Consider the following 18495-nt stretch of genomic DNA (forward strand, 5'->3'; position numbering starts at 1 on the left):
CAATGGGAAGCAGCTCGCTCCCTAGCGTTCCTTCGCCAACGCGCGTTGCGCCACCGCACGCAATGACCGTTGAGCAGCTACTCCATTTCCTACAAGAGAGGAGCCATCTTCTTACGCTGGAAAATGAAAGATTGCACCCACAGTACGAGTTTCTCCAGGCCTCAGTCGATCAGAAAGAGGCTACATTGAAATGGCAACAGAGCCTCATCCGCTTAGGAGAGGAGCATGTGACCTTGCTAGAGAGAGTACTTCAAGGGCAGTCAACTGAGACGGTGTCCGCGACGGAATCGCCGCCACAGTTCATGGAGCATCAGTTTCGGCAACAGACCTGCAGCTCACCTCTGAACACTCCACCGAACCTGAGACTTGAGTCGAATCAAGACGGCGACAATACATCGTTTGTGGCCGGCGTAACAGATGATGATGGCAGACGAGGGATCATTCAAGACGGTTTGGAAGTGATGCAGCGATGCGCCGAATCAGAAGCCCTGGCTTATTTAGCATCCTACTGTTAGCTTCATTTGAATTGAGTGGAGAGAGATTGCCTTTTATTGTTTTCCCGGTAACCGCCTGCAACGTATAAACGTATATATCGGCGCTTCCTGCCGGCGTGATCATTAAATACAGCCTACGTATCCGTCTCTACCCGCGCAACCTATTCAATCTAACTCAGTCATTGATAAGAAAACTCTTGTTTTTCTCCCCAGCTGGCAAAATTCTCCATTCGCCTAGCATCGATATTGCTTTAGTTTGGGCCTGCCCTAGGAGGTCGTCATGAGCGGATCGAGGTCTGCATCCCTTCTCTGTCCGGCACAGCGAAAGGCGGTTGTAACTTTGCTTTGCAATTTGGAGATTCACCATGTTATTATTGCATCACCATCCAATTGTCTTTGCGAACTCAAACCTGACTCGGTATAATATTTGTTTGTTGAGCCATGTCAATAAATTTATCCCCCCGTCGTAACGTGATACCATTTCATCTCTCCATGTATGTACAGACACATATGTATACATAAATATGTGTAGATATCCATTCCCAGTGCGTCCAGCTAGACCTGAGGATCGCCTTCGGAACTTGGCCTTTACGAGCCGTTATTTTCAGTTCCTCCGGTATTGTTCATCAGATTGGAAGGGTCCACGGTAGAGTCCAATCCCATCTGGAAAGGAGCGCCTCGGCCTGTGGCTCCCTGTGCATGAAGGTTGGTCTGACCACTAATCGTGCGTACTATGGTCTCACTTATCCGTTGCGGTAATTGATTGTTGCTGTAGATCTTGTTAGCTATATTAGAGGGAAATTAGGAAGAAGAAATGCTACAAAGGGTAAAAGGAACAGAAAAGAGAGAGAAGAAATCCCTAGTGATCAAGTCAGGACTAAGACGTACTCTGTTCTAATTTGCTTCAAGGCTTCCAAAAACTCTTTTCTCATTTGCTTCATGCTTTCAGAAGACTCTGTTCTCATTTGCTTCATGTTTTCAGAAGACTCAGTTCTCATTTGCTTCATGTTTTCAAGAAACTCTGTTCTCATTTTATTAATGCTTTGGAAAAAAGATTAGCCAAGGACGAACGACAGAAAATGAAAATGAAAAAATAAAAATAAAAAAGGCTCGACCGATACGACGACTCACAGTGTCAAGGTTGCTTTCGATCTGGGGTAAAGCTAAGGTGTCAGCTTCAAAGTGGTGCAATGGTGTAAGGCTGACTCACTGCTGGTTTATTAGGGCTTCCAGAACATAACGGTCGTCGTCTTGCGGGTCTTGCGGGTCTCCAAATTCTTCATCGTAGCAAGGTCTGTACTTTTTGTCAGTCTAACTTCGTTTGCGTGGTCCGTGTGATTGACGTCGTGGCAAGGCGAGCAAAACGAAGGATTACGTCAAACAGTGTGGAAGAAGGCAAATATAGATGGGATGAGAACAAGTACAGTGACATTCAAGAGAAGAAAGGCGGAACGAATGGAAACAAAGAGAGAGAAAGTAAAAAAGGTCAAAGAGAGAGGGTAAGAGGGAAGGGGGAAGGGATGGGGGGGAAGACAGAAATAGGACAAACTCTTCATCATGGTAATCCATCTCGTCATCTTCCTCGTCCTCGAGAGTAGCGACAAGCTGAGGCTGCCGATCATACATACGATCACGAACTGGCATCATTCGACTTTGCCGAATGTTATCGACCGGCCGCCGATAGCTCCCCAGTGAACTAGATCGGACATCCTGAGGCGCCTCAAGAGCAGTCCGTTTAGGCCTGCACCGAGAGGCCCTCCTAGCAATACGCTGAGCGGCCTGCGGTGCTAGCACTGGACGGCGCGACCGGATATAGGCTTGCGATGGTCTGGGCTGTGAAGACTCCATAGAAAGAGAATTAGATAGAATAGATCAAGGCACCTGTATAAAAAAGAATGACAGAAGGAGTAAAGATAGAAGGGGAAAGCAAGAGGAGGCCGGTCAGGAGACTGATCGAGTGACTGAAGGACTGTGCCAGAGCTTACCGTGCAGGTGCAGCGATGAATGTATCAGCGTCCAGTTCTTCCCTTCAACGCAGCTTTATATGTAGGAAATGGCTGTTACCGACAGTCTGGTTCAGCGCAGGCAGCTGCAGCCCTCCTGTTGGGCGGGCGGCCGACGGGTCGAGTACCCAGCCATCATGGGAGGAAGGTAACCTTTCACAAATATTGTGTACCTTCGGAAAGTCCTCAGCAACATGCCCCTTTTGGACTTGAATCGTTTTTGTTGAAGCCATCCAGAAATCGACAATGTACAGTCGCGATGCACGCGTCCGTTTTCTACGCTTGCCTATCTACTGTCCTACAAGTTAGCACCGTTTGGCACCGTCCAGACTTTGGCGTCATTTCGCTGACGAAGCGTCGTTTCTGGACCTAGGTACTCGCGCTCTCTCTCTTTTTTTTTCTTTTTTTTTTTTTTTTGAAATCGGACATTTTGTCCGTCCGCCCTGGGACGACAAGCCGATCGCTTGCTTAGTTAGCAGAAAATCGCAGCTGCTTCTGGTATGGCTGTTGAGGATGACGGACGATCATTTCGGGGGACTCGTCCGCTCACTCCTAGCGCATGTTTGATGGCGGGGTCGCTGACATCTCTCCTTCTATGTAGCTAACCTCGCGTCTCGATGTTGGGATGTTGCAGTAGCTCGTCACCGTAGTGGATAACATAGGGCTATGGCGCTTTGAGAAATACAATTAACTGCCCCATTTCTCAAGGGTGGAAGCGGCTCCGAAAATCTTCGGACGGGCACAGGTAATGCTGAAAGGTTTCGGGGCCATCCTATTCTGCTGACTCGTTTCGTTGCAGATCTTCTGGCCGCAATTCACTTCCGGCCTGGTTTGACCCCACATGCACGACGTCAGCCAAAATTGGCTGGGGACCGTTGAAGCCAAGTGCGGTTTCTAAATCCAAATTTGGCTCGGCAGCTGTCGCACAAGGCGCGCACGCGCTTTAGGCACGTCATCCCACGTTGTCCAGCACCAGCATGACCCCATCATCCAATCACTGCCGAATGAGACTTGTGCTATCAGCATGCTAAAACAGCCGGACGTACCAGAGCCTCCCCTGCCCCTCACCGTTGATAGAGTCAACCAATGACTCTCAAAGGCCACGGATGAGAAGTCAGATGAAAATGGCGATAAAATATTAAATAAATAAAAATTTAAATAAAAAATAAGAAACAATAAAAAGACATAAAAAATACAGGAGGGTACACGCGCAGCTTCCTTTTCCATGATTAAGCTTCTTTTGTTCATCTACCTGTGGGAACTCCAGGGTAAATTAAATGAGTTGAAAAAAAAGTTAAAAAAATTAATAAAAAAAACTCGGTTCTTCCTCGTTGCTGTAGGAGGGCGCACTACAATATCCACTGACATGTGTCGCCTGCCTTCTCCGGCGGAGTATATCATCAACTCCGCAAGTGTTCCACCAGCGAACGACAAATTTTGGCTGTCATGATAATACCCCTGTGCTAGTGCGCGTGCTGTCATGCCGGGTAACTTGCCTAGCTTCAGTCTAACTTGGACGATCTGCGTAGTCCGGCATCACTTCTACAGCGCCTCGCTTCGTTCGACCTTGGTCGCTTGTCAGTGTCAAATTTTAGCTTTTCTGTAGTTCACATGATATCCCGCAATGTGGGGCCATATGCAGTTCATTCATGATTCATGTGAATCACATCATCGATCCATTAATAAACCATGAAAGTGGATAGAGGGGGGAGTGGGGAGGGAAATACTGCGCAATCGTTTTACACCAAAATACGCTTATCTCCTGCCTATTTCCTTTCGCTGTTTTATTTCACCCACTAGAGCCGAGGCATTCGGAATTATTTCCGCGGATTGATTGTTTTACGTGAAAGGATTTTCTGTTCTGAGAGTACGGAATACGGAGCAAAATTTCCTTCAACGGTGCGAGAGTCGGAGCCTTCCTTTCGACACTAAATCAAGAGCCACAAGAAAATACAGAGCCACGCTGTGCCATAAACTGCTTTCGGCGCCAAGGTTCTTTTCTCCGATCGATAATGTCCACTGGATCTGCCGCATCTGCTTCCGCTTCCCCGGCAGTTTGTTACTTTTTTATGAAACAAGGAAAAATGGGCCCGGACACTACATACATCAAGCAACGGAACAGAATGATATCTTAAAACAGTCATCAGTAAGAATGAGGGCAAAAGTCGAAATAGAACGGGACGAAATGGAATCTCTACTGATCATATGGTTGCCAAGACGGTCATTGTTGCTGGCAGCGACATTCAATTGTAGAACGAACATGCAATCGCGTATCGCCACTTCACCGTGGCATGAACACTACAGGCTACCCTATACTACTACTACTACTACTACTACTACTACTACTACGAGCTTTGTTTCGATCGGACGGAAAATATACATAACATACTACTACGAGCTAAAATATACATAACATAGCATAACATAACATAACATAACTACTACCAGCTGGTATTTTACAACGGCAGGAATGGACCGTCAAAAGCTCAGGCCCTGAGCCACTAGATCGGCGATTAAAAGTCCGTTTTGACCGTTGCGGTCCCCCACGTGATGTGGGTTCAATGCAGAATATGTCGATCCTAACTACCGATGTAACCTCAGCGCTGAGCGGACTGCACTAGGGGGGGCAAGCAGAATACGGAAGAACGGAAGGCCGAAATAGGATGTCGAAGAACAAAATTGACAGCGGCACCGTACAATCGAACCCACAGTCAGGGTTTGAAAAAGATGTTGGCTCTAGCAGACACTTGATCCACCTCTACCATGGATTTGCGTCTCATATTCCTCGTCCATCCCCTCGCTCCAACCGTGTTGACCTATCTCGACGTCGATTTCGTCCCGACAGTCTGGCACCGTGATGGAGAGGTGGAAATTAAACCTGGATTGCCCGAGGACTTTTTGCAACGACCATGGAGTAACACCGACATCACCCGTTCCGCTGCACGACAACCGACCAACAGTCCTTGGCAAGGCAAGTCTGGAAAGTTCGGCAATGGCTCGACAGCGAAAGAAGGCCGAAAATGAACTCGAATCAAGACATTGGCATGGCAAGAAAGCATAGCGGGCGAAATGGGTCGTTCTGTGCTGCAAGAGAGTCGCGAGTCCGGTTTGGGACAGGACGATTCATCCACTTAATTCCACCGTTCGTTCAAAAGATGGTCTACATTCGATACATACACAGCTTCCATATCTTGGAACAGCATCGAGACCAAGACGATACTGTTTCGTCTCTGCTTCCATTCCGGCTGAAGAGGCAGACATGGCGCCTCGGAAGACTCGTTCCAGGTCCCCCCACCCAGAAGATCGAGCATGGGTGAGCCAGACCATGCGCAAGAGAGGCATGACGGCGATCAAGAAGAACTATCAGTTTGGCAAAGACTGCGGCACGATCGCCGTACTTGTGTTCTACAACAAGATCCATGGATTCTGGGACGGCTCGGTGTACATCCCGGAGGGGGAATCGCTGCCGGAAGACACAAACGACGTGGTAGGTTCAGAAGCACAGAAGGGCGGAAGCCTGAAGAAGCCGCTTGGGCGAGTCGCTGACCGGGATGGTGGTTACAGATTCGCGATATTTGGCGGAGGCAGGTTGTGTCTAATGGCAAGCTTGTTCTGAGGCCAGCAAGACAACGGAAGCAGCCGGCCAATACGAAGCCGTGTCGGGTCATCAAACCAGCGCCGAGGCCATCACCCCGTGTGCTCAGTCTTCGCAGCAGAGGCCGGCAGGGCGATGGCTCATCAGGGCCTGGGGCCTCACCGACCCAGCCGCAAATCACCGTGGCCGGCGCCGGCGACGAATCCGAAGCCGAAGACGATGGCGAGAATATCTGGGACGTTCCAGACAGTCCAGCCCCGAGGGTGAGCCGACGACGGGGTCGTGACAATGCCCGCCCCGGAGAGACCGCGACAAGAATCCGAAGGGAAGCACCCCTCGACGCTTACGCGGATCATGCTGTTCGTGACCTTGGCAGTACCGACAACCATATCAGCGACAACGACACCGATAACGCCAACGGCGAAGGTGATGACCATCACCACGTTTATAGAGGCGATCGCTGTCGTTCTCAGGTTCGCGACCGGAGCGAGCCGGCGGAACCAAACAATGCAGCCTCGAGCCATCTTGGCGAGCATGCACCAGATAACCAGCAGGACGCCGTGATGCCGTACACTTCTATTGAAGATGAGGATGCAGAAGGCGAGCCGTGGTGTGAGCCGGTGGCACCCTTTGCTTCCATGGCTATGAATGGCCAGTCGGATGATGCAATGCAGCCTAGTCACAGCGATGAGCCAGGATCTGTCGATCTGACGACGACGATGGCAGAAGATGACTGGATGCAGTCGGCTCTGATGGACTTTGGCCAAGTGACAGATTTCCCTGGCGCACATCACTGGGGTGACATGCTGGAGTTTGATCTAGACAACATGGGTATGGACATGAACGTGGACTTGGGCATGGAGATGATGGATCAACTTGACAACGGTCACCTGCCCATCGATATGATCCATCTTCCCTCAGCCGACCCACATGTCGCCCCTCAGGCTCCCATCGAAGCCGAGGGAGGTCTGGGTGACGGTGGACTGGCGAACCGCGATACCGACGCTATTGCTGATGCTGGCAATGATGCCGCAAAAGTTACACAGTCCACGACTGCGACAGCCAGCGACAGCCACATGCCCTCTGCCCAGTCGAGAAGTGACGTTGAGATGCGAGCGCGGACTCCATCAGACGAGACTCAACCCAGCCCGCGGACGACCGCTGCGACAGGTTGGCCAGACAGTTCGAAACATACCACGACGACGGCAGAGGACGGACCGCAGTCGGGTCACTTTGCTGGAAACCCGCTGTTATCGATCATCACTAGAGCATTGTCTCAGATGAATTGTTACGAGGATGCTGGACCAGATATGAACAATAATACAAGTTGGCCAATGGGAAGTCAGGGCATGATCGGTATGCCGCCCGCGATGCCGGCCTGTTGAGTATGAACTTCAAGCGTACACCGGTCTTCTTGATCGGTCTCCTCTGATGCGCTCGTAGTTGTACTTTCTTTCTCTTCTCTTTTATTCATTGAAGAACGAAAATGAAGAGGGCAGAAAAGGAACAGCACGATAAGTTTTGATGGATGTCTTGATGGATGTCTCGATGGATGTCTTGAGAGAAAAAGGTGACAAGATGCGTAGAAGAAGAAAGAAAGGAACGATAGATCAAATAGATTTATTTATTAGGTACTGTAAAACTAATGCGCCTGACGTTGTTCCATAATCGCTTCCGCTACCTGGGATGCTTCTTACCGTTTAAGGAACAGCCTGATTCTGCATCTGGTATGGTGAGAAGTGCACGTGCACAGACGGTGGTCGTAGATGTCCCAATACATGTGAGACAATTAGCAAAATCTAATTCTTAATGGCTTTATGCCAAGCATTCATACTGAGAGCTGACAGAATATAGACCATGGATGGCATGAATGGGAGGAAGAAGCCAGAACCAGACGAACATGACTGCATGTACAGGATGAACGGTATCAAGCTCGTAGCTCCAGAAAGTAAGAAAGGTCGTCAGCCCCGTCTCGTTTCATGTGGCCAAAACAAAGTCACTCATTTGCTATTTAAGTCCTGCTCGCCGTGCCGATGTGAAACTTGTCACCTCCGCACCCTGTCCGCTCTCAACCTGGCATGCATATAATAGGCTTGATGCGAAAACAGAACGTAAGGTCACCACCTGCCCTACAGTCACTATTTCCGCGGAGAGAAAATCCTCAGACGCTTCGTCAGCAAGAGAAGACCGAGAAATTTGAAGCTAATCGAAGACATGATACACAAGTGGCCGGACAAGCGATGGACACTGGCGCTCAGTTCGAGCCGATGGATATAGACAATGAAGAGGCATCAAGGGATAACGAAATGTGTATTCCGACGATCGTGCTATGGCCGCCGTCAGATGATGATTTCGATATGAAGGAGGACGCAGAGGATGTGGAGATGACTTGCGCCGAGAGGAGCACCATTACAAACAACCACTAAGCTCTGCAATATATGGATATTACCAACTTATTCTTAAAATAGGCCTCCTGAAGTTCCTGCCCCTCACCAAAAAATTTGCATTTCAAACCGCCATAGTGAATCTAGATTGTTAGTATTCGTACGTGACAGATTACAGCCACTCTTGATATGCGGGATGTATGTTCTGCAGCTCTGTGTCTAAGCCCATCGCCGACTTGTATTGTGATCCCAGCCGGCCAAAGCATTCCTGTATCAAAGACTCTACACTGGATGCATTGATCAGATCAGCGGAGAACACAAGATGCTGAATGAGGTCCTGCTATACCTGCCGCAGAAGCAGAGAAGAGAGACTTGCGACCAACGGCAGTTATCCAGGGGCTAAAATAGGATTAGACGTATCTCGATTGAATGACAGAATCTTCAAAGTGTCGCGTATCAAAAAGGGAAGTACTTACTGTACGACCAGCTAGGCTCAGAAATTGGAAAAAGGCCTCTTGGATCCCCTTGGAATGCTTAAATATGCACTATTGCCATGTTTGGCGATATTCGTATCAATCACTCTAGGAATCGATGACTCGTAGTGAATACACTAGAATTGACAAGAAAAGAACTCTGCGACACCGCATTGTGGATGAGACGTATGGCCCTACGAAAGAAGTCAAAGCATGGGAGAGGATCAAGAAGCTAGTGAAGGCACCAGATAAATCGCCAAATCTTTACGTTCAAGTACCCAGTCGTGAATACATTCACAGGATCGATGACTCTGTGACAAGTCATACACTCGACTCGCTATCGCATGCCGAGGGCAAGGCAGAGCCGAGAACTACAAAGGATCGTAAAGAGGATAATGACATATCCATATCCATCGAGTTCACCCATAATCATCCATGTCGAGAAGATGGGGAGGATGATGATCTCCGCTGCCTGTGGATCCCCTCAAGTGATGATGAGGAGGATGGAGAAGCGGCGCATGTCGACGCGGTGTCCGTGACGACGTGGCCTAGGCGGAATTGAACTGTATGTACTTGGTCTAGTTATGACGAGTCTTCTTTTCGCACAAAACTAGATGGCTATATCTACAGTATATGTTAGCATGGTGAAGTTCGTCTTTTTAGGGACTGGCTCGATCGATTATCGCTGAGGGAGCATACGTGCTTCAACTTTCCATGCTGGAAAGAGAGGCTGGTAGCCAGAACGGCTCAATTTACAAATCTAGAATTGGCCTTTTCTTCTTCTTCTTTTTTTCTTTCTTTTTCTATGGCCGAATTGATTTTGATTTGTCGCAAAACATGCTGTTCGCTTTCATAAGAAATAAACCCTCCCTTCCTTATGTCTTTGGCAGTAGCATCATCTCTTTCCACTTCTCATTCTCCAAAGAACTACCCGAGGACTCTGAAATCCGAGAAGATAACACGAGAGCATGCCACGGATTTCTCTGGATCTGCCGACGCATCTTATTGATGTCCCGGCTGGTCGTAGTAGTGAGCGCTACTACATTCCCATATATAATGTAAACGAATTCTATGACGGATTTCTATACCTATCCTTCGTCACAGTGCCTCAAATCACTTACAAACCATCAGATTCCCTTTGGCTGTGCACGAAAGCTCATATGTTACTGGTTACAAGACTGTGGCGTTATAGATTGGCAATTTCACAACGACGCCCGCTCAGGATGGATTTGTTTCGAGTACGAGGGGGACTTTGGAATTGCACTTGGTCCGTCTTCACTTTGCACCTGTCACTTCTGTTCGATGATGCCTAATTAGGTGATTATAGAGATTCTACAAGGAGTGAAGCAACTTCACCCAAAGCTGGAATACTCAGCCGTCAACAAGCTGAGGAGCATCAAGCTCGAGGTTATAGATTGCACGTTGACCCAGCCCAGGTTCGCCAGGATATACTCTAGCCACGTCAAAGGGTCACTGCGACGCTGGGATGATCTGATCGACTGGATCAGGTTGGACCTGCCCAAAGCTAACGTCGAGAGGACGCAGAAAATAATGTTGACAGGACTATCGTCCCGTCCAAACATCCATGAACTTAACCATTGGATGTGTTCGAAACTCAGATCAGACTGCCTGCTGATTGTTGCCTCACGCATCGCCCGGGTAGGCATGTGCCGTGCGCTGGTCTTTGTCTGGACGCTCGCCATGGCAAAGGACTTGTCCGAGGATAGAATATATAATTGTCTCGAAGGAGCGATGTTCGGCAATGAGACCATGAGAATCCTGGTTGAGCGGCCTGGTAGCAAGGCTAGTGCAACGAGGTGCCAACAAGAGGCGGCACCTTTGGTCGTGCTGGGATCGTCGAGGCTGCCACCTCACTGGCCTAGCATAGTCTCCAGATGGAATTGCGGCGTGGAGAAGAAAGACAAGAAGACTACTTAGGAACACTCGATGAATAGTATGCAGCACTTTGATATCTAGTGTCAGGGCGAAGCCTTTCCAGATCCACAAGTGTGCATGTGACCAGGTTCTGTGAGTATAATCGTGCTTGAGATCGGTCTTGGTAGTTGGGTCATCGCTCGCTTCGGCGCGGGTCATGCATAACGACCAGGCACGATAGCATGCAGTTCTAAAAATGCCGGTACAAGTTGGAAGTGAGAACGAACCAAACTACTACGATTTCTCGCTTGAGGAAATGGCTCGAAGGGCAGGCAGCTTTGCGGTAGGAACCTATTGTTTTCCGGAATCCAAAACTTGCTGTTTGCAGAACGCATCGTCCAAAATGGGCCAACCTGTATCTTTCACATGGATGGAGCCCGCCCCACGTCGAAGGCTTCGCTACGTGCATCGTCCAAAATACACCTCTGCAGTCCTGTGTCCCACAGGTAGCATGCTGGAGTTAAATGCATACAGATATTTATGTAGATATAGTAGGCTATACTGCAAGATAACTTCGCCATTCAACAGCACCACAAAGAAACCGTATCGGCGGTCATACTCCTATGCTTGCGTGCTGTATGCTGCACACACTGCCAACGCTTTTTATCACTTGCAAAATAAAGCTGAAAGACTTTATACAATGACAGCACCCCATTCTTCCGTACATCCGGGAACACATCAGCCTCACCCTCTGAGCATTCAAAACATGGTTCACCCTGTGGGAAATCAGGGGCTCTCATCTTGTAGCAACACTATGGTGCAGCAGTACGGGTTGATTCCTGCCGCGAGCATATATATCAATCCCGCTGTTTTGCAATCCGTGGATGTCCCTTTAGAGAAGCATCTGCATCTAAATCCAGAAATGTGTCAAAGGGTCATGACAGGCCAGGGACAGCACAATCAAGAACACCAAGAGCCAAGACCGTTCATGCCCGCTCCTATTCGCGAACCAGAGGTACCAGTGTCGGCTCCAGCCTGGACCAGAAGCACCAAACATCGGCGGCTGAAGCCAGGAGGTGCGCCTGCGGCACTCGGCCACGGGGGATCAAGAGCATACAACGGTCAATTACAAATGATGTCCACATGGCGGTTTCAGGATCATCAGGGAAACCAGCCGCAGGGAGGCTTATCACACCATTCTATCAAGCATCGCGTTACTCGAGCCATGGTCTCGCACCGCAGCGGTGTACCAAGAAGCCTGGGGGCCCAGGCAAGAAATGTCGAAACGGATCGCCATGTAGAATGGCCTCAACGTCCACTAGAACGACGCGTACCTTCAGCTCTTCAACCTCGACTACCCTCTATTCGATCGCTTATTCCCGGACTCCCCAAAACTTTTGCAAATCACACAGAGGTGTCGACGGCACATCAAAGCTTGTATGGTGCGGCGAAACGGCAAGGGTAGGTAAGATGCAACAGCTAAGGGGGCGTTCAGTTGCAGAAGCGACCCATGTGCAGTTATGTTCTCTTGTTGATGCGCCGCCTGTATTCTACACGATGGGGTTTATCTGTACAATCAACTCTATACTATAGACTCTAAGCCGCTACGGAAGTAATTAATTACGAGGGATAAAACTGACATCAGATCGTCATCTTGCCATTCGCTGTTAGTGAAAGGTTGAAATATGTAAAATGTAAAATGTAAAATGTAGAGCAGAGGCAAGATTGCCAAGCAAATTAACTCTCTGCTATTCTTGAAAGTTGTGTCTCGAGAAATCTCGCAGCGAATGGAGGAGGCAAGCAGGTTGATGAGGGCCTGTCAGCCGGTGACGTGACGCTATCTCGACGATATTCCCATATTTAGAATAGGATGGGTTCCAAGAGAAAAATTTCGAAGGGTCCGCGGACTAAGCTTTAGCTATTCCAGACCACTTCTGATTGAAGTAAGAGCTTTTTTTTTTCTTTGGCGAGGAAGGCAGGAAAGGATGAGACTGTATCAATTGAGAGAAGAGAAGTTGGAGGCAGGATTGATTCTTTTCATTACAAAAAAACAAAAACAAAAAAAAAACCGATCATCGCTCTGTTATGCTCTCGATACCGCTAGTCCTGTACGTTAGCTCTATCTTTATACTAGAAGCTACGTCTTAAGCGATGATGACAATGGAAAGTTGAGAAGGCAGTACCGCGAACGTCGCACCACCACGCTTGAGGTCACAAATAATGTCAAGGTATTTAGCTCCGGCCAGGAAACGCTCACCATGGTGGTTTTTTGCGCACACCATCGCTACAGCGTTCTCCTGACCTGATCACTCGCTAGTACTGCCAGGAATGCTCGCTCCCGCCCGGACATCCAGGCGTGCCATACACGCCACCTACCATCCAGAGAACAACATCGACAAACCACCAAACCCCACCAGCACCCAGAGTTAACAGCTTAAACACGGCTAGAGGCCAGTGGTGGGCGTAGAACTGATCGATACCGAACGATCCCAGAAAAAAAGCAAGAAGCATTGCCGTTCGTTCCTGTCGATAACACTTGGCGGTCGTTGGACGCTCGTCAAATCCTCCCCAAGACCTCTTTGCCAAATCAAAAGGTCTCTCGATGGCAACTGTCCATCCCATAATTAGTCACAAGATGGTCGCGCTTATTGAAGTCAGACCAAAGCAACGTACCGGTTATCCCACATGCGACAATGATACCCAAGACAATCACCGAGTAGACTGTTACAAACAGTCTCCAGTGCCTTTCGATGAGAGATATACCTTTTCCGACCCAAGGAGCGCTTCCTGAAAGTACGGAGGGTCTCTGAGTAGCCCGGGAAGGATTCATGGTCGAACTGAGCGTCATTTGCATGGGGTAACAGCAGCAGAGACAACAGTAACAACAGTACTGTAACAACAGGAACGGCAGTGATAGGTTTGAGCAGACGTAGACCTAGGTAGCAGGAATTCAATCAACTTGTCACCTTTCAAGCCAATCCAAGCAAGGAATTATAAAGAGGGCTGACTGGCTAATAGAGGGCGTTCTGTGGATGAACCTGAATCATCCTCTGAGATAATCCCACTTCGGCTGTCCGAAAGATCTGTTCGCTCCCGGTACACTTGCTGCAATTTCTAGCCTTTGCCTGCGAACACGTCGTCTGTATTCTACCCCGCGATGCGATAGAGTAAGCCCTGGGTCCGATTTCAGCCTTTGGGTCTATAATTCTCCTTCCACCGGTCATTCTTGACCAGGAGCGGCTGGTGCACATCCGCGACTTTTAGCCTACAAGCTTGGCCTTATTTTGGGATCGAAGCTTATGGCGGATGAGGGAAAGCCTATTGTCAATTGACTAAGTTAAGATGGTGAAGATGAGCTTGCAGCCACAGGTCTCAGCTATTATACTGTAGCCGGTCTCAAAGTTTGAACTTTGATAACCTTTGTGCTGTAGTACTGTATTGTACCCATATTCTGTGCTGTAGGCTCCTACGTTATCCAGGAACTACTGTAATGTAGCGTTCGTTGCACAACCCTTCACGTCGTTGTCTTTTAAATGAAAGAACAAGAGACTGTATTGAAACCGATTGCACCTCTATACTACATGTCTCCGAAGCCAGTCACTATTCAGACATCTAAAAGTTGACCATTTACCACTTCGTTCACGCTCTTCGCATGTGAACATCCACGCTTCACGTTAGAAACAATCGAGTCTCGTCTGCTTCTTTCTGGTATGACTAGCATATGGACTCCGGAGTATCAGGTCCATCGTTCCAGTCTAGCCTTTCGACATCATCAGTGTTCAGATAGGCCATGCTGATCAGCGTTTTAAACTTTCTCCTAACCCAAATAGATGCTATGATCATAGTGATGAGCAAGACCAGTGTTTCTGAAGCGAAGAACGCGACGAGTTCGCTTGGGAAGTTGTTGGTATACCAAAGCAACAGGCCCGCCATGGCTTCCAGTATGACGACATCAAGCAAGAACAAAGGCACCCAAGACATTATAAGATCCAGCCTCTCGTATTGACCCTTTATCGATCGGAGAGTGAATTGAAGCATGGTAGTGATGGCGACTGCGACGATCGCGGTGATTGCGGTACTGGTCAGTAGAGCTGCTGCCGTGAACTCGAGGCCACTCAAGCTGTCCGGTTGGGATAGGCCAAAGGTTGTCATCCCTAGAGACAAAATCGCCAACCAAGCTACAAAGAGTAGAAAGCCATTATAAAAACGCACGACTAGTCGAACAATGAATGCCGAGCGAGGGCTGACTACCCCTAACTCATCATCTATCGTAGGCATTGATGCACCTTGAATCATTCAGCAAGGGAGAGAACCAGGTTTCTCTCAAGACTTACCTTTATGCATGTGGGTCAGAATGGAAAGGGCTGTAGCTGAATGTTCAAATGGAAAGTCATGTTAGAAGGGGGAATGCATGCATTCAGCGGAGCTTTGTACATATATGATCAGCCAAGGAGCCAAATAAGGAGATGGCGTGTTTCTCTTGCTTTTTTCTTTTTTTCGCCTCCCCTCCTCTTTCTGTTTTCTTCTTTTCACCTTCTTCATTTTCTGGCTGTCTGAGTTGGTTCGTCTGTTGGTATATCCCCTACTGCTGGAGTTTCCGCGGAGTACAGTCTACGGGGCAGCGCGTCTTCGACGGAATGGCCACAACTAGCCAGTCCAATCCCCGGCGTTTTCATCTATGGATAAGTGAGTTTCTTGCTTGGGCGTGCAATGAACTCACGACACGCCTAGCTTTTAGCCAAGAACGCTAGGTAAGGAAAACATCCTCCGAAACTAACGTCGAGGCGGACGTTCACGACCTCTAGAAACACCGAGATAACGTATCATCTAAACCTATCAGATCCCACGACAGGGCTTTAACCGAACACAAGTTCTGATTAACTACCAAACAGCCCAATAGAGCCACTTAGCATTGAGACCGTTCATCACATCAATGGAAAGTGGCAAGCCTACATAGGACGCATCAAACAGCATCACTATCACTTCCACCTGGGCCGCTTCCCCATCATATAAGAAAATAGCGTTGTTACTTGTCCAAAACCCTTTTCTCTTCCCATTTTGAAGTCAAGAGTGCGGTCGAAGGGTGCTCAAAAGACAGCATATCATCTTGAGAGGCTCACATTAAAATGACGAGAATGCCATGTACCTCCTATTCACAACCACCCCAGCCTCAAGCAGGAATAGGACTAGGAACTATTCTTACCATTTACATAACTTGCATCATCAACGGTATGTTACAGAAAACGTTTAGTCAATGGAGCTAGCTGATGGGCGATACTAATCACCGTCATGCCAGGGTTCGACGTAAGTAACGTTGCCAACATCCAACCACAGCTTTATGAGGCATTCGGTCATATCGAGTTTCTTCCTTGGATTGGTCTCTCTTACTCCCTTGCCAACTTTGCTACATTGGCCTTTGCTCGCAAAATCATCGATGTTTTCAATATACGTTACGTGTATATTATCAGCATCGCTATATTTTTCGTTGGAGCGACCCTAGCCGGCGTGGCGGGCAACATCTCCACGGTCATCGCTGGCCGAGCGATCATGGGGATTGGAGGCTCAATCTGCCAGAACTGGTGAGTAAGAGCTTAGTCTTCTCTATTTCGTTCCGTCGTTGCCGTCCCATGTGGCGCATACTGAATGTTCATTGCAGTGCCATATCATACTTTGCCATGTATGCGACCGACAGTCAAAGTCCTCTTCTTTATGGCGTCATGAGTGGGTTGTGGGCAATTGGCCTTGTAGTAGGAGGCCCAGTAGGCAGCGCCTTTGTGCAGAGCTCTGCCACGACTTGGCGTTGGGCTTTCTTCATCAATCTACCTTTCCTGGGCCTTGCCATCATCTGCGCCCTGATTTTTGTGCCAGGCAGACCCGAAAGCAATACTCTTCCTCTGCGAGATCGCCTTGCTGATATTGACATATTGGGCATTGTCCTTCAAGTAGCTACAACCGTGCTCTTCGCCATCGCGGCCACCTTCTCTGGCCCGGTATGGGAATGGAGATCGGCGCCCTGTATCGCCATGTGGACTACGTTCGCTATTGTTTTTGCTGCTTGGGTTGTTCAACAGGTTTGCAGTTACCAGAAGCGACCTGACCATCAGGTGGTCCCCATCACGATCATGGCTCGGCGTCATATGATACCTCTATGGGTAGCATCAGGTTGCGCCGGTGCTACGTACGCCATTATGCTCTATTATATGCCGCTGTTCTATGCTTTCTCCAAGGGGCTGGGCGCGCTACAACAAACTGTGCGTCTGTTACCTTTCATTGTCCCTTTCATTGTCACCGTGGTCATCGTCGCTGCTTGTCTCCCAAGAGTAAATCACTACGGCCTAATCTACCTCTCTGGCGGTGCCGTCACACTCGGATCGGCAATAGCCCTTGCCACTACTCTTGCACCAAATGTTTCCGAAAGTAAGGTCATGGGCCTTACAGCTCTAGTGGGCGTGGGACTTGGCCTACACTTTCAACACAGCAACGCCATCTCGAACCGGATCCACAAAGATCTCCGAGATCGAATTGAATGCGCTGCGCTTCTGAACATGAGCCTGATGGGTGGTATCTCTATGGCATTGATCATTGCAGGCGCTGTCTATGAAAACCGCGGCATGTCTTTGCTAAAATCTGCTCTTGGGTCACTGGATTATGATGAAGGAGAGCTGCGTGAGGCACTGGCAGGCGTCTCGCGGGATACCTGGGGAGGAGATGAGGCTCGTACTATGATAACATATGGCGCCAACGCAACATGTAAAGCTATTGCTCTCTTGTTCTATGTTGTCGCCTTCAGCGGCGCTCTTTGCTTAGCATGCGGCGTACTCGCCGTATTTGGTCGTTCTCGAGCGAAGAAGTCGCAATAGGGGATGTATGTTACATAAGCACGGATCAGTGGATCATGGCAGAACGGTACAAAGGCTCGTAGAAGGGTCATAGTCGTAATAACAAGACAGAAGCTATTAACTACCCGAAACCTTAAGAAGACCTTGTGCCAACTAGGTTAATGTTCCTGATGTGGTTGTTTGATCAGGTTTCGCATGGATCTTAGTCGGCACCAAGAGTCACGGTCACACATAGGATACCAATCTCGTAGTTATAATCGCCATCACGGCCCGGTACACCTTCCAAGGTGACCCCTTCAGTCTTCTATTTGTAGAACAAACTTTGTTGCGAACAGGCATCGTTGATCACGCGAACAGCTGATAAAATGACCAAGGAATTATCGCCTTCTGCTCCTCCTGCCTAATTCAGCCTCGATTCCCGAATCATACCTTGACGAAGGCTAAGAACGAGTAGTGGCGTGAACGGGTATTATCACGTACCCTAGACTATTGCAAACCGGGGTGGCTAGCATAATCTTAGGACGTCTCATCCGAGCTCGATGTATCAGAATATAGCGTAGATCGTTTACATAATCTATTATAGCCGTGGATGTCGTATAACTGAAACTGTGGGTTGGCTCTGAGTCGCTGATCTGGTATATTGCTTACTGAGTTTGAAGTATATAAAGGACATGTTTTAGAAACAACCCTCAGGTTCCAATTTCAGCCCTGCTTTGATCCAGAGCCAAGCAACCACTTAATTCATCGCCAAACTGGCTTGAAATCCTTAGCCAGATACCATCAATTATTCCGATATTAGTCGCCCTTCACAACGTCGTGTCAACTGACGATT

General features: G+C 48.6%; 10 protein-coding genes across 10 annotated transcripts; 7 read left to right on the forward strand and 3 right to left on the reverse strand.

Annotated features, from left to right (window-relative positions):
• Window positions 1-2: 2 nt before the first annotated feature.
• Window positions 3-320, forward strand: BKA55DRAFT_453846 (uncharacterized protein; the record flags this gene model as incomplete). Its single annotated transcript, XM_046186066.1, has 1 exon — window positions 3-320. A coding segment is annotated over one exon (318 nt), but the record flags the coding sequence as incomplete, so codon positions are not given.
• Window positions 321-861: 541 nt separating this feature from the next.
• On the reverse strand, window positions 862-2494 carry BKA55DRAFT_587428 (uncharacterized protein). The gene is made up of 5 exons (XM_046194655.1): window positions 2044-2494; window positions 1705-1788; window positions 1626-1646; window positions 1383-1535; window positions 862-1263 (listed from the first exon to the last, which is right to left on the reverse strand). The coding sequence occupies exons 1-5, from the start codon at window positions 2340-2342 to the stop codon at window positions 1083-1085; spliced, it is 738 nt and encodes a 245-aa protein (XP_046040809.1). The 5' UTR covers window positions 2343-2494; the 3' UTR covers window positions 862-1082.
• Window positions 2495-6055: 3561 nt separating this feature from the next.
• Window positions 6056-6520, forward strand: BKA55DRAFT_454133 (uncharacterized protein; the record flags this gene model as incomplete). The annotated part of the gene is made up of 2 exons (XM_046186067.1): window positions 6056-6160; window positions 6320-6520. Coding segments are annotated over 2 exons (306 nt in total), but the record flags the coding sequence as incomplete, so codon positions are not given.
• A 438-nt stretch (window positions 6521-6958) lies between these two features.
• BKA55DRAFT_531096 (uncharacterized protein) lies at window positions 6959-7477 on the forward strand (the record flags this gene model as incomplete). Its single annotated transcript, XM_046189204.1, has 1 exon — window positions 6959-7477. The coding sequence occupies one exon, from the start codon at window positions 6959-6961 to the stop codon at window positions 7475-7477; it is 519 nt and encodes a 172-aa protein (XP_046040811.1).
• Window positions 7478-8188: 711 nt separating this feature from the next.
• On the forward strand, window positions 8189-8518 carry BKA55DRAFT_600441 (uncharacterized protein; the record flags this gene model as incomplete). Its single annotated transcript, XM_046196530.1, has 1 exon — window positions 8189-8518. The coding sequence occupies one exon, from the start codon at window positions 8189-8191 to the stop codon at window positions 8516-8518; it is 330 nt and encodes a 109-aa protein (XP_046040812.1).
• Window positions 8519-9067: 549 nt separating this feature from the next.
• On the forward strand, window positions 9068-9511 carry BKA55DRAFT_547355 (uncharacterized protein; the record flags this gene model as incomplete). Its single annotated transcript, XM_046191013.1, has 1 exon — window positions 9068-9511. The coding sequence occupies one exon, from the start codon at window positions 9068-9070 to the stop codon at window positions 9509-9511; it is 444 nt and encodes a 147-aa protein (XP_046040813.1).
• A 446-nt stretch (window positions 9512-9957) lies between these two features.
• Window positions 9958-12289, forward strand: BKA55DRAFT_600442 (uncharacterized protein; the record flags this gene model as incomplete). The annotated part of the gene is made up of 6 exons (XM_046196531.1): window positions 9958-9978; window positions 10172-10216; window positions 10267-10831; window positions 10905-10956; window positions 11073-11099; window positions 11380-12289. 6 exons carry the CDS (start codon window positions 9958-9960, stop codon window positions 12287-12289), a joined length of 1620 nt encoding a protein of 539 aa, XP_046040814.1.
• An 848-nt stretch (window positions 12290-13137) lies between these two features.
• BKA55DRAFT_531089 (uncharacterized protein) lies at window positions 13138-13446 on the reverse strand (the record flags this gene model as incomplete). Its single annotated transcript, XM_046189202.1, has 1 exon — window positions 13138-13446. The coding sequence occupies one exon, from the start codon at window positions 13444-13446 to the stop codon at window positions 13138-13140; it is 309 nt and encodes a 102-aa protein (XP_046040815.1).
• A 1092-nt stretch (window positions 13447-14538) lies between these two features.
• On the reverse strand, window positions 14539-15120 carry BKA55DRAFT_531099 (uncharacterized protein; the record flags this gene model as incomplete). Its single annotated transcript, XM_046189205.1, has 1 exon — window positions 14539-15120. One exon carries the CDS (start codon window positions 15118-15120, stop codon window positions 14539-14541), a length of 582 nt encoding a protein of 193 aa, XP_046040816.1.
• A 993-nt stretch (window positions 15121-16113) lies between these two features.
• On the forward strand, window positions 16114-17684 carry BKA55DRAFT_698735 (major facilitator superfamily domain-containing protein; the record flags this gene model as incomplete). The annotated part of the gene is made up of 2 exons (XM_046200547.1): window positions 16114-16403; window positions 16481-17684. The coding sequence occupies 2 exons, from the start codon at window positions 16114-16116 to the stop codon at window positions 17682-17684; spliced, it is 1494 nt and encodes a 497-aa protein (XP_046040817.1).
• Between the last annotated feature and the right edge of the window lie 811 nt (window positions 17685-18495).

Source organism: Fusarium redolens (genome assembly GCF_020744475.1).
Source record: "Fusarium redolens strain MPI-CAGE-AT-0023 chromosome Unknown BKA55scaffold_43, whole genome shotgun sequence".
Taxonomy (NCBI): domain Eukaryota; kingdom Fungi; phylum Ascomycota; class Sordariomycetes; order Hypocreales; family Nectriaceae; genus Fusarium; species Fusarium redolens.